We start from the raw sequence: 12,395 nt of genomic DNA on the forward strand, positions 1-12,395 counted from the left end.
GGGGGCTGACGGATCAGGCTGGAGAGGGACTCATTGTGGAGGTGGTTCATGGGCTGGGTCTGGTAGCTGATCTCTAGGGGGTCTGGCCTCCTCCTGTTCTGCTGCTGGCGCGGGTCGGCGGACCCCACCAGCTGGATGCTTGTGGAGTAGGGGCTGACGGTGGTGGGCACGCTGAGCTGAGGCACCACCACGCCCTGAGACTGGGCCTCAACGTCTGTTTGGCAGGCTAGGCTTTGGCCCTTCTGGGTCCTCTCAGGGCCTGAGATGTAGTGGATAATCTCAACTTTGTTCGGGTCTGGCACGGTGACGTGAATAGCCGGGGACACCTTCCCCAATTGGTTTGTTTCGGTCTGACAGGCGCTATCTCGAATGGTTTGGATGGCGATGCTGGATGAGGTGGCTGTCTTGGAGGCTGTGTCTGTCTTGTTTTCGGCCCCGGGATCCGAGTGCTTAGAGAAGCGAGAGCGCCTGCGCCTCACAGGCTGCTCCCACTCCACTTTCTCCTCATCATCATCGGTTTGGACACTGCAGTCTACACTGCGCCTGTTGCGTCTGCGCCGGGACATGATGTACCTCTCCTCGCCATCCTCTTCGTCTGTCTGGACACAGCTGTCCACGATCCTCCGTGCTCCATAGAACTGGATGCTCTCGCCCTCCACTCCGTCCCTCAGCCGGGGCATGGAGGTGGAGTTCTGCCTCCTCATGTTGGTTCTGGTCTCTATATGCTCTTCATTGTTCCTTAGACACATGTCCGAGGAGGAGTTGGGCAGGGAAATGAAGCCCACTTGATCTCCATAGGGCAGCAGGGTCTGGCCGTTCTGGTCCACCTGAGCGGCTGCGGCGGCTGCAGCAGCAGCTGCTGCAGCAGTCTTCTGCCTCCTCTGCTCCTCGAGCTGCTGCTGAAGCTGCTGCTGCAGCGACTGTATCTGGTCGAGCTGGGCTTTCTGCTGGGCCAACTGCTCCTTCTGCATCACCAGCTGGCTCTCCCTCTCAGCCTGCTGCTGCTGCAGGACCTGCTCCTTGATGGTCTGAAGCTCCTGAATCTCCCTGTGCACTAGCATCTGCTCCTTCTCGCGGTGCCGCTGCAGCTCCATGCGCTCCCTCTCCAGCTCCTCCTGCAGACGTAGCTGACGCAGCTTCTCCAGCTCCACACGCTCCCGCTCCATTTGCAACAGCTGCTCATGCTGGCGCTGCATCCTTTCCTCCGTCTCCGTCGCAGTGTTGACTGGGCTGCTGGAGGGTGGGCCAGACGGAGGGGGCTGGGTGTTGCTCTGGGGCCCAGTGTAGCTTTGTGTTGGAGGGTAAATGTGGGCTAGAGGGGGCTGGCTCTGGGGTGGAGGCTGGCTCTGAGGATGCCCTTGAGGTTGCATGTGGTGGGGCTGGGCTGGAGGTTGGTTCTGAGGCTGGACCCGGGGCTGCCCTGGGTCCTGAGTGTGGAGGTGAGCCTGGGTCAAGTTCATGGGTTGCTGCTGGGGCTCTGTTGGCAAGCTGACCGGGGCTGATGTATGGGCAAAGAGAGGTTGAGATGATGGATCAGATGTACCTGATTTCACAGAGGGCTTCCCTAGGTAGACTGGGGCATCCTGGGTGGTGGTGATAGCAGCAGGCATGCTCACAGGGGCCGACGTGGTGAATGGGAAGATGTTGGGAGCCGGATAACGGTATGGAGCCTGCCCAGACAAAGGCATCCTTGGGTTCACAGGCATCCTGGTGAGACTGGCAAGAGGCACGGGTGTCATGTTGGCAGTGGGTAAAGGCCTGTACACTCCCCTCAGTAGTGGGCACAGCACTGAGGCAGGCTGGGTAGTGATTGGCAAGGTGGATGCGATGGGCGTATTGATGGTGGAGTAGGTCATTCCATCAGCAGACCTCATGGCAGACGGGTACATGGCTCGGAGGCTGGCTTGCCTGGCATTGATCATGTTGGTGAGCGCTTGGGTTTGAGAGATTGGCTTCCCATCAGGTCCGTAGAGCATATTTTGTCTCATAGAGTTAAGCCTGCCACCTGGACCTGTTCCCCTTCCTACACCGTACTGCACAAGCTCCGGATTGCTCCCATAGCGGTCCATTAAGTTGAGGGCAGCGCACATTCGGCTGATCTCTCTGGCAGTGGTGGCACTGTACTGGGCCAGGTTGGACTCCTGGAAGTTAGCGAGGTCTCGGGGCGAGTAGCCGTAGTCTGAGCTAATGTTTGACAGGGAGTTGAATCTGCGTATGGGCAGGGCAGTAGCAGTGAGGTCACCCCCATGGCGTAGGTCAGTGTAGGAGCCGTACTGCATGCCCAGTCCCAGGAAGCCTCCCTCATAGGCATGCTTCATGGTGCTGAGGTCCACGGCCAGCTCTCCGATATGTGGGTCTATCTTGGAGTGGTAGGACTGGAGTCCAGCCTCTGCTAGGTTGGTGTCAGACATCGAGGGCTGTAGCCGCCCAGGGTACGGTAGTGTGTAGGCTTTACGCCCGTCCATAGAAATATCCTGATACTGGCCCTCCTGGTCCGACTCGTAGGAGAGTGGTGGTGCAGAGGGTGGTCTTGGCTCTTGAGTGGCCACTGTCTCATCAACATTTTGCTTCTGGGAGAACGGACCACCAACACAGCTACCTCCGAATGGGAGGCGGTACACTACATCACAGCAGGCCGGTTGGTTCTCAGCTTTGATCTGCCCCCCTGTGAGGTCCATGGCATCCTGGCTCTTTTCTGTCTTCACCAGCTGGGTCACTGGTCCTCCCTGTGGGGCTCCATTCATCTGGACCATCATGCCATGAGGCCCACCGCCTGCCAGGTTCATCACACCTGCCGGGATTGGCTTGCTCTTCAGTTCCAGCGGACCTCCTGTGCTGTAGATGTCAGGGGCGACGGCGGAGGATATAGCACTGACCACGGCTGGGGAGTTGCTGGATTGGCTGACCAGAAGGTCCTTTTTGAGCAGAGTCATCTGGCCTGGTAGGTTGTACCGACCTAAGGAGGACTGCTGCTGCATCTGATGGTGTTGCAGGAGCTGCTGCTCCAAGAGCTGCTGCTGCTGTTGAAGCTTCTGTTGCTGCTCCATCAGCTGCTGCTGCTGGATGCTCAGGTCCTCCAGCTTGGCGTCAATCTTGGGGATGGATGGGTCAGTGGGTGGTGGTTTGTTCTGTGACAGGCACATGGCTGAGCCCAAACCCTGGCCCAGGTCCACTCTGTTTTGTAAAGGGTCCCCGTAGACCATGGGTTGTTGGGGCTGTGATATGAACATGGAGGCAGCCACCGTGACGCTCACCGTGGTTGCGGTTGATACCATCACATGGGGGTGCTGGTGGGTGTTCAGGTTCATTATGAGAGGCTGAATGATGGTGGAAGGGTGGCTCCCCTCGTGCCCACTGGTGTATTTGCGTGTTTCTGTGGCCAGAGAGGTAAGATCCATGCCGTGGTCAGTCATGATGATGGGAGCTGGTATAGTGGCTGTTCTGAGATCCACTGTTCTCAGATCCACCACGCTCCCACCATAGATCATCTGGCCCTGCTCCACTCTCGAGGTCCCTGGGACAGTGGAGATCCTGCAGAGAGAGATGTTGTCCATAGACATCGAACCACGGCTGTAGGTGCTAGTTGTGGTGACCATGCTGGTGCCAACATTGACCTTTTCCACATTCTGCATCCTATAGAAGCTGCGGTGAGCAGACTGGTGGTATGGAGGGCTGTCTGGCGGACTGGCCTGTGGAGAGTAGCCATCTAATGTCAACTGTCGGCTGAATCTGGTGGGCGAGGATAAAGGTGAGGTGGCCGTGTTGACCGTCACTGGTTTGGCAGGGCTTGTGTGCTCGGTGTCCATGTAGTGGGAGTCCTGGGAGGACTGCTGTCTGAAAAGACGTGGGGATACGACTCTGTGAGATGTCTGGGTCCCCTGGACCATCACTGGGGAGGTGGGCCCTGAGCCAGCCGATGGAGCCACTATGCCTGTGCTGAACGTCTGGGTGGAGATCTCGACCCTCCTGGAGGGGGAGCGACTTAGGCTCTCAGTGGGCGATGCGGAGGGAGACAGAGGGGGGCTGGAGCTCTTGTAGTACGAAGACATCTTTGGCGAGCGGGTCTCTATAACGTGCTCTGAAGATGTTGCACTGTCTCTGACTTGGACCCCTCGGTTCTCCCCCACGCTCCTCGCAACCACCTCTCTCTGGCTATATGCCTGTGTTATCTCCGCTATCTTGCTACACACATTTGAGACGGTTGTGGTTGAAGTGGTGGGACCTCCAGTTTGCCGACCATACATGGTGGATTGGGTGGTAGTCATCGTTTGACTAACGCTGGTCTGGGAGATGGTCACTGCATCCCGGGAATAAACCCCGTAGGCGGCTATTGTGGTGACGACCGCCACTGGAGTGATGCCATTTTTACCCGTCTGGCTCTTCATCCCTTTTGAGTAGTGTTGTGTCACCCGTACATCAGGGATCCTTCCTCCGGTCTCAGAGAAGGACACAGGTGCAGAGAGCTGAGTGGGGCTGGTGCCAGGAGTCAATAGGTCATTGGTCTGCTCAAGCAGCTTAGTGAAGGCTGACCCAGTATCTAAAAGCTGCTTATCTGGATAGGTACTGTTGTCTACTTCCACTTGGTCGTCTGCCTGCTGCTGTAACTCCAGGGCGGAGGACTGGTGCATCTTAGTGATGTTCTGGGAGGTCTGGCGGATCTCTTCGTAGATGTCTCCTGTCTCTGCTGCTTCGTTTTCATATCCAGTCTCTGCCTGCTTATACTCGTACTCATCTTCATACTGTTGGCCGTTTGTGTCATCCTTGTATGTACTGTTGTGTCTCCCTTGTTGCTGCTGCTGTTTCTGTTGTTGCTGCTGCGGTTTCTGTTGTTTCTGATGCTGCTGCGGTTTCTGTTGTTTCTGCAGCAACTCAGCTTTCCTCATCATTTCCTCATACACCTCCTCAGCACTCTTCAGGGGCTTGCTGCTGGAGGGAGCAGTGATCGTCGTGGTCGTCAATGACTTCTCGGTCGGAGAGTACAGAGACATGAACGTGGGCAGGTTATATTCGCTGCCAGACTTGTAGAGTTTAGACTCGTATCCCTCAGCCTCTGAGTCCAGGCTCTGGGGGGAGTATTCTGAGGCAGAGGATCGGTGGAGCTCCTCCATCTCTGCAGCCTGTCGCAGCTCCTCAGTAGGGGAGGCATCCTCGATGGGGGAGAGGTTGCTGGGGGGCGTCTTGGATCTCTCCCTGCGTCTCTGGGCCCTCAGCTCCTCTTTGTCTCTTTTGGTCTTCCTGGCCGTGCTGCGGATCCTCTGTTGCTCCAGGTCCCTCATCTTCTCCTGCTCCCGCAGCAACTCCTCCTCCTCCCTCAGCTCATCCTCCTCAGAGGAGTCCTCGATGGTGGGCAGCAGGGAGCCATGGGAGCGGTGCCGGGCTTTCCTCTGCTGCTTGGCGTCCTCCAGTCTCTGTCTGCGGCTGGGACTGCTGTCACTGTCGTCCTCCATGGAGGAGATGGAGGTGGGTGAGGTGCCAGAGTTATAGCTGGAGGTGGTGGGTGGCAGGGTGGAGGAGTACTCTCCCCTGGAGCGCTCCTCAGGAGATCCCGTCAGGCTCTCCATCTCTAGCTCGGGCTCTCGGTCCAGACTTAGGTCATTTTCATTGTTGAGCTCCATGTCATGGCTGTAGCTGTTGGTGTTGTTGAGCTCAATGGTCTTGAAGCGGCGCAGGCCCCCCAGGCCCCCCTCCTCTCCTTCCTCCGCAGAACCTTTGTAGATGTCACTGGAGCTTTTGGTCTCCTCCTCGAAGCTGCTGGAGTGGTGAGATAGGCGGCGTTTCTCTTTCATTGACTCCGAGATGTGCTTATGTGTCTTTTTCGGTTTTTGGTAGCCATAGCCTTCGTCCTCCTCGTCCTCCTCCTCCATGTCCTCCTCTTCTTCGTTGTCCTCGTCTGCGCTCATCTCCATGATCTGCCTCCTCATGAACTCCTCATCTGTCATTGGCACCGGCTCGGCCACTTTCTTCTCGTCCTTGGGAGCGGCACTGCTCTTGTGCTCTCGTTTGGACTCCCAGTCCCCTCCGTCCTCCTCCTCCTCCACGATGTCCTCCAGCTCCTCATCAGAGTCGTAGGCCTCTGGGGTGATGGAGAGCGACCGGGGCCTCTGCTCTCGGTGGTGCCTGCCCCGGCCCCGTTCGCGCTCCCTCTCCTCGGCCGGCAGGGTCTTGGACTCCAGCAGGGGCCTCATGGAACTCTCCAGCTTGGTGATCTCTGAAGGGCTGGGGGGGCTGCCACGTCCGCTGATGCCCCTCTCGCTCAGCTTCATCTCCTCCTCCTGGATGAGGCCGGTGATCTCACTGTGTGAGCTGGAGATGCCATCCGAGGAGTAGCCGGTGTCGCTCAGGCTCTGGGGGCTTCGTGACAGGTCTTGAGTGCTGTTCTTGGTCTCCTAAGGAGGGACATAAGAAATCAGCCAAAAACAAAACAGCAGACTGGGAAAAAGACCTGAAAAAAAGACCTCAAAAACCCTGAGATGATCTTATGCAATGATTATTCTAAAATACTTATTTGTAATGTTCTGCTCCTCATATTATTCCACCCATGCTCACATTGAACATTGGAGAACAGTGGGCATTAGAGTGGATCACTTTCATTTTGTATTCACACCAGCACTAATTCAGTACCACTAAGGCCTTGATGGCTTTGCATATTCATGGTTGTACCAATCGTAGCACATTATGTTTCAAGAGGGGCGACGGCTAAAATGGAGTGAGAGAAAAAACACATTCCTTTTCTCTGAGTGGAGTAAATCCATCAGTGCTGTGACTGGCGCCTGCTTCGTCAGCACTGCTTTTTTCTAGACGTCAATAACAAGGTGCAGGAGAAGAAGGAAGGCACAGAACAGATTGGATGCCATTTTCAAATCATTTGAGGTACTGTGGCAATAAACTATCAATACCTTATTCCATTTCAACTCCACTAAATGTCCCTTGATAAACATCTTGCTTCACTACATAACAATAACTAAGCTTTATCAGCTGTATATCAAAATGAATTTCTAGGAGACCTAAAAGGTGACTTACGTCATAATGTCTTGACTTCTTTAGGTCTTTTGTGATTGGCTCTCCCTTCTTCTGAGTTAGTTTGGTGTCTATGGCAGGTTCCACCAGCTCCTCTGACTTTGGCATAGTCTCTTCCGTGGCCTTCGGTTGTTTTGGGGGCTCATTGGAAGGTGTGGCCTGGACAGGATCCTTTGTGTCCCCGGATTGCTTCACTGCGAAAGGTCCGCTCCCCAGGCCTGTCTGTGGCTTCTGCGGCTGCGGCTGCATCGTTCTTGGCCCTTGCTGCTGCTGATTGGTCGATTTCAGGAAGGGCGGCTTCTGAGCTGGCTGCTGACTGGCTGGTGCCAGGTGGCGTGGAGATCCCATTGGTTGGTGCTTTGGAGACGGATGAGGAACAGGAGAGGGGTCTCCGAGTCCTCCGGACATCAGCCGCTGGGTCTGACAGTTCAGACAGAGCCACTCCCTCTTCTGAAAAACAAATCAGAAAAACAAAACTATTATATGAATCTTTTGATAAAAAAATTAAAAGAGAAAGAAAAAGAGAGAGAAAGTTAGGAAATGAAGTATGGGGAAGGGGGGTACAAAGCGGGCATGGAAGAATCTGACAAGAGTAGAACATCCCTCCCACATTCCATATACATCTCCACTGTGATTCTGTGGATAAAGAAAAGAGTGACAGCGCGGCTCCCCTGGGATTAAGTCTGCGGGTCTCTGAGTAGAAAGTCATACTGTCTATTGGCAGGCAGCCACCAGATCGAGAGACATCACCCTTCTACGACACATTTTGGGGGACCGGCATACATAGACATGATGTTCCCATAACAATGGGACTGAGTGGAGGCCCAGTCCCAACACCTACAATAGTACTACTCTAAGAAGTAAACCTCTTAAAACTATGAGACATCATTCCATCTATCTTTACTGGTGTTGTGTTTGATCCTCAAATAGATGGTTTCTTATTGCTCGCGTAGGCTCTATGTCTTTGAGGTTGAGGCTACAGTACAGAGTATTTACCCCTGTCCCGCCTCTCTGAAAAATGATTTCTCAAAACTAAAGATCTGAATCACGTTCTGCACGTGTTATTTTTACACACACATTCCTGTTCCTCTCTTTACTCACCCTCTTCTGAAGCCCCGACCAATTTGATCGATATCATGATGTGGCCTATCTCTCAGACTAATATTTCTGAACAGCTGCAATTTGAGCAAACGTTCAAAAAATATATATGAAGGCTACAACCTCCTCTGTCTTTTGTAACGGATATTGCCGTTGGACAAGCAAGACGCAGTCTACACATTGCATTGAGGCAAAACAATTTGTGTTTTGATGATGTCATCTTCATACTTATGCTGCAATATATTGCCAGGAGTCTGCCTCCTCTTAAGCCAATGTTTGTAATAATGATGAAAAATAACATTAAATCGCTATTGACTGCCTGTTTGTTTCTTGTTTGTTTGATATTCTGTGTGGGCTACATATAACTTGTTGTGGCATCTAACTCACCTCCTGAAAAAATAACATGAAATTGCTAGACAACCTGTTTGTGTCATGCAACCTTACTTTGCTACCTGACAACTTCATTTTTAAAACTTTTTAACTACAGTTTATATTTTTAGTTTTTCCCTCACTCAACTTTTTTGTTCATTCAACTTTTTCACTCCAGACGCTTTATCTGGACGTGGTTCGTCAGGACCTCCAACAGCCGAAGCTAAGTAGTAACATTAACATGATGCTTTATCTGGACGTGGTTCGTCAGGACCTCCAACAGCCGAAGCTAAGTAGTAACATTAACACGATGCTTTATCTGGACGTGGTTCGTCAGGACCTCCAACAGCCGAAGCTAAGTAGTAACATTAACACGATGCTTTATCTGGACGTGGTTCGTCAGGACCTCCAACAGCCGAAGCTAAGTAGTAACATTAACACGATGCTTTATCTGGACGTGGTTCGTCAGGTCCTCCAACAGCCGAAGCTAAGTAGTAACATTAACACGATGCTTTATCTGGACGTGGTTCGTCAGGACCTCCAACAGCCGAAGCTAAGTAGTAACATTAACACGATGCTTTATCTGGACGTGGTTCGTCAGGACCTCCAACAGCCGAAGCTAAGTAGTAACATTAACACGATGCTTTATCTGGACGTGGTTCGTCAGGACATCCAACAGCCGAAGCTAAGTAGTAACATTAACATGATGCTTTATCTGGACGTGGTTCGTCAGGACCTCCAACAGCCGAAGCTAAGTAGTAACATTAACATGACGCCTTCTAATTGCAGTCGCTGTACTCATATACAGGAGAACGATCGCCTTACTGCGAGGATAGCTGTGCTGCAAGCCCAGCTTCAGACGCAATCGTTAGGCAAGGGTAATTTCAGTGTAGGAAAGGATGAAACAGCGTCTGTGCCACCAGTAAGTACAGATAGTAGTATAAATCCCCTCACACGGTCCCCGCAGCTGGACAACTTTCTCAAGGCTTCTGGAGGGAAATGCTGTAGGAATGCTCAACCGGTGTCGCTCATCAGCCGACAGAATCTTTCAACCGGTTTTCTCCATTAAGCAACAAGTCGGAGTCAGAGGCCGAGACTTCTCTGGTCTCTACTCCTCCCATTACGTGGTCTGAGACGCCGAAGCGTCCCACCATTAGCTCTGACAAATTGAAAACCCGAGTCATTGGCGACTCCATTACCTGCAGTATTAGACTTAAAACGAATCATCCAGCGATCATACATTGTTAACATCGGTAGCCCTGCCCCCTGGTAAAGGCTAATCTATATTGTTATCCACGTCGGCACCAACGATGTTAGGATGAAACAGTCAGAGATCACCAAGCGCAATATAGCTTCAGCGTGTAAATCAGCAAGAAAGATTTCGGCATCGAGTAATTGTCTCTGGCCCCCTCCCAGTTAGGGTGAGGGATGAGCTCTACAGCAGTCTCACAACTCAATTGCTGGGTGAAAACTGTTTTCTGACCCTCCCAAAAGATAGAATTTTGTAGATAATTGGCCCTCTTTCTGGGACTCACCCACAAACAGGACCAAGCCTGGCCTGTTGAGGAGTGACGGACTCCATCCTAGCTGGAGGGGTGCTCTCATCCTATCTATGAACATAGGGAAGTTAGAGCCCTGTCTAACTCCACAATGAAATAGGGTGCAGGCCAGGCAGCAGGCTGTTAGCCAGCCTGCCAGCTTAGTGGAGTCTGCCACTAGCACAGTCAGTGTAGTCAGCTCAGCTATCCCCATTGAGATCCGTGTCTGTGCCTCAACCTAGGTTGGGCAAAACTAAACATGTTTTGTATTATGTTCATGTTTAGTTTTCTTATTAAAAAACATGAACTTCAACCACGTTGCATTTTGGTCCGCCTCTCCTTCCCAGGAAGAATCCCGTTACACCTCCTCCGTTACTGCCATTAGTGAAAGAGATAGTGATACCTCACATCTTAAAATAGGTCTGCTTAATGTTAGATCCCTCACTTCAAAGGCAGTTATAGTCACTGATCATAATCTTTGTGTGATTGGCCTGACTGAAACATGGCTTAAGCCTGATGAATTTACTGTGTTAAATGAGGCCTCACCTCCTGGTTACACTAGTGATCATATCCCCCCCCCCCGTGCATCCGGCGGAGGTGTTGCTAACATTTACAATAGCAAATTTCAAATTACAAGCCCCCCCCCTCGACGTTTTTGTCTTTTGAGCTTCTCGTCATGAAATCTATGCAGCCTACTCTAGTAACTTTCTATAGCTACTGTTTACAGGCCTCCTGGGCCATATACAGTGTTCCTCACTGAGTTCCCTTAATTCCTATCGGACCTTGTAGTCATAGCAGATAATATTCAAATTTTTGGTGACTTTAATATTCACATGGAAAAGTCCACAGACCCACTCAAAAAGGCTTTCGAAGCCATCATTGACTCAGTGGGTTTTGTCCAACATGTCTCCGGACCTACTCACTGCCACAGTCATACTCTGGACCTAGTTTTGTCCCATGGAATAAATGTTGTGGATCTTAATGTTTTCCTCATAATCCTGGACTATCGGACCACCATTTTATTACGTTTGCAATCGCAACAAATTTGCTCAGACCCCAACCAAGGGGTCAAAAGTCGTGCTATAACTTCTCAGACAACCCAAAGATACCTTGATGCCCTTCCAGACTCCCTCTGCCTACCCAAGGACGTCAGAGGACAAAAATCTGTTAACCACTTTAACCTTGCGCAATTCCCTAGATGCAGTTGCAGCCCTAAAAACTAAAAACATTTGTCATAAGAAACTAGCTCCCTAGTATACAGAAAATACCCGAGCTCTGAAGCAAGCTTCCAGAAAATTGGAACGGAAATGGCGCCACACCAAACTGGAAATCTTCCGACTAGCTTGGAAAGACAGTATCGAAGAGCCCTCACTGCTGCTTGATCATCCTATTTTTCCAACTTAATTGAGGAAAATAAGAACTATCCAAAATTTATTTTTGATACTGTCGCAAAGCTAACTAAAAAACAGCATTCTCCAAGAGAGGATGGCTTTCACTTTAGCAGTAATAAATTCATGAACTTCTTTGAGGAAAAGATCATGACCATTAGAAAGCAAATTACGGACTCCTCTTTAAATCTGCATATTCCTCCAAAGCTCAGTTGTCCTGAGTCTGCACAACTCTGCCAGGACATAGGATCAGGGGAGACACTCAAGTGTTTTAGTACTATATCTCTTGACACAATTATGAAAATAATCATGGCCTCTAAACTTTCAAGCTGCATACTGGAACCTATTCCAGCTAAACTACTTAAAGAGCTGCTTCCTGTGCTTGAGCCTCCTGTGTTGAACATAATAAACGGCTCTCTATGCACCGGATGTGTACCAAACTCACTAAAAGTGGCAGTAATAAAGCCTCTCATGAAAAAGCCAAACCTTGACCCGAAAAATATTTTAAAAACTATCGGCCTATATCGAATCTTCCGTTCCTCTCAATTTTTGGGAAAAAGCTGTTGCGTAGCAACACACTGCCTTCCTGAAGACAAACAATGTATACGAAATGCTTCAGTCTGGTTTTAGACCCCATCATAGCACTGAGCCTGCACTTGTGAAGGTGGTAAATGACCCTTTAATGGCGTCAGACCAAGGCTCTGCATCTGTCTTCATGCTCCTAGACCTTAGTGCTGCTTTTTATACCATGAAAACCACATTCTTTTGGAGAGATTAGAAACCCAAATTGGTCTACATGGACAAGTTTTGGCCTGGTTTAGATCTTATCTGTCGGAAAGATATCATTTTGTCTCTGTGAATGGTTTGTCCTCTGACAAATCAACTGTAAATTTCGGTGTTCCTCAAGGTTCCATTTTAGGATCACTATTGTTTTTACTATATATTTTACCTCTTGGATGTCATTCGAAAACATAATGTTAACTTT

The 12,395-nt window shown here is 50.9% G+C and overlaps 1 protein-coding gene across 1 annotated transcript in view; it reads right to left on the minus strand.

Moving 5' to 3' along the window:
- LOC135504564 (protein bassoon-like) overlaps positions 1-12,395 on the minus strand; it is a 228,213-nt gene that overhangs the window by 16,143 nt on the left and 199,675 nt on the right. The window contains 2 exon segments of the mRNA XM_064923270.1: positions 2-6,386; positions 7,021-7,467. Coding sequence (XP_064779342.1) covers positions 2-6,386; positions 7,021-7,467 — 6,832 coding nt within the window.

Source organism: Oncorhynchus masou, chromosome 18, assembly GCF_036934945.1.
Source record: "Oncorhynchus masou masou isolate Uvic2021 chromosome 18, UVic_Omas_1.1, whole genome shotgun sequence".
Lineage (NCBI taxonomy): Eukaryota > Metazoa > Chordata > Actinopteri > Salmoniformes > Salmonidae > Oncorhynchus > Oncorhynchus masou.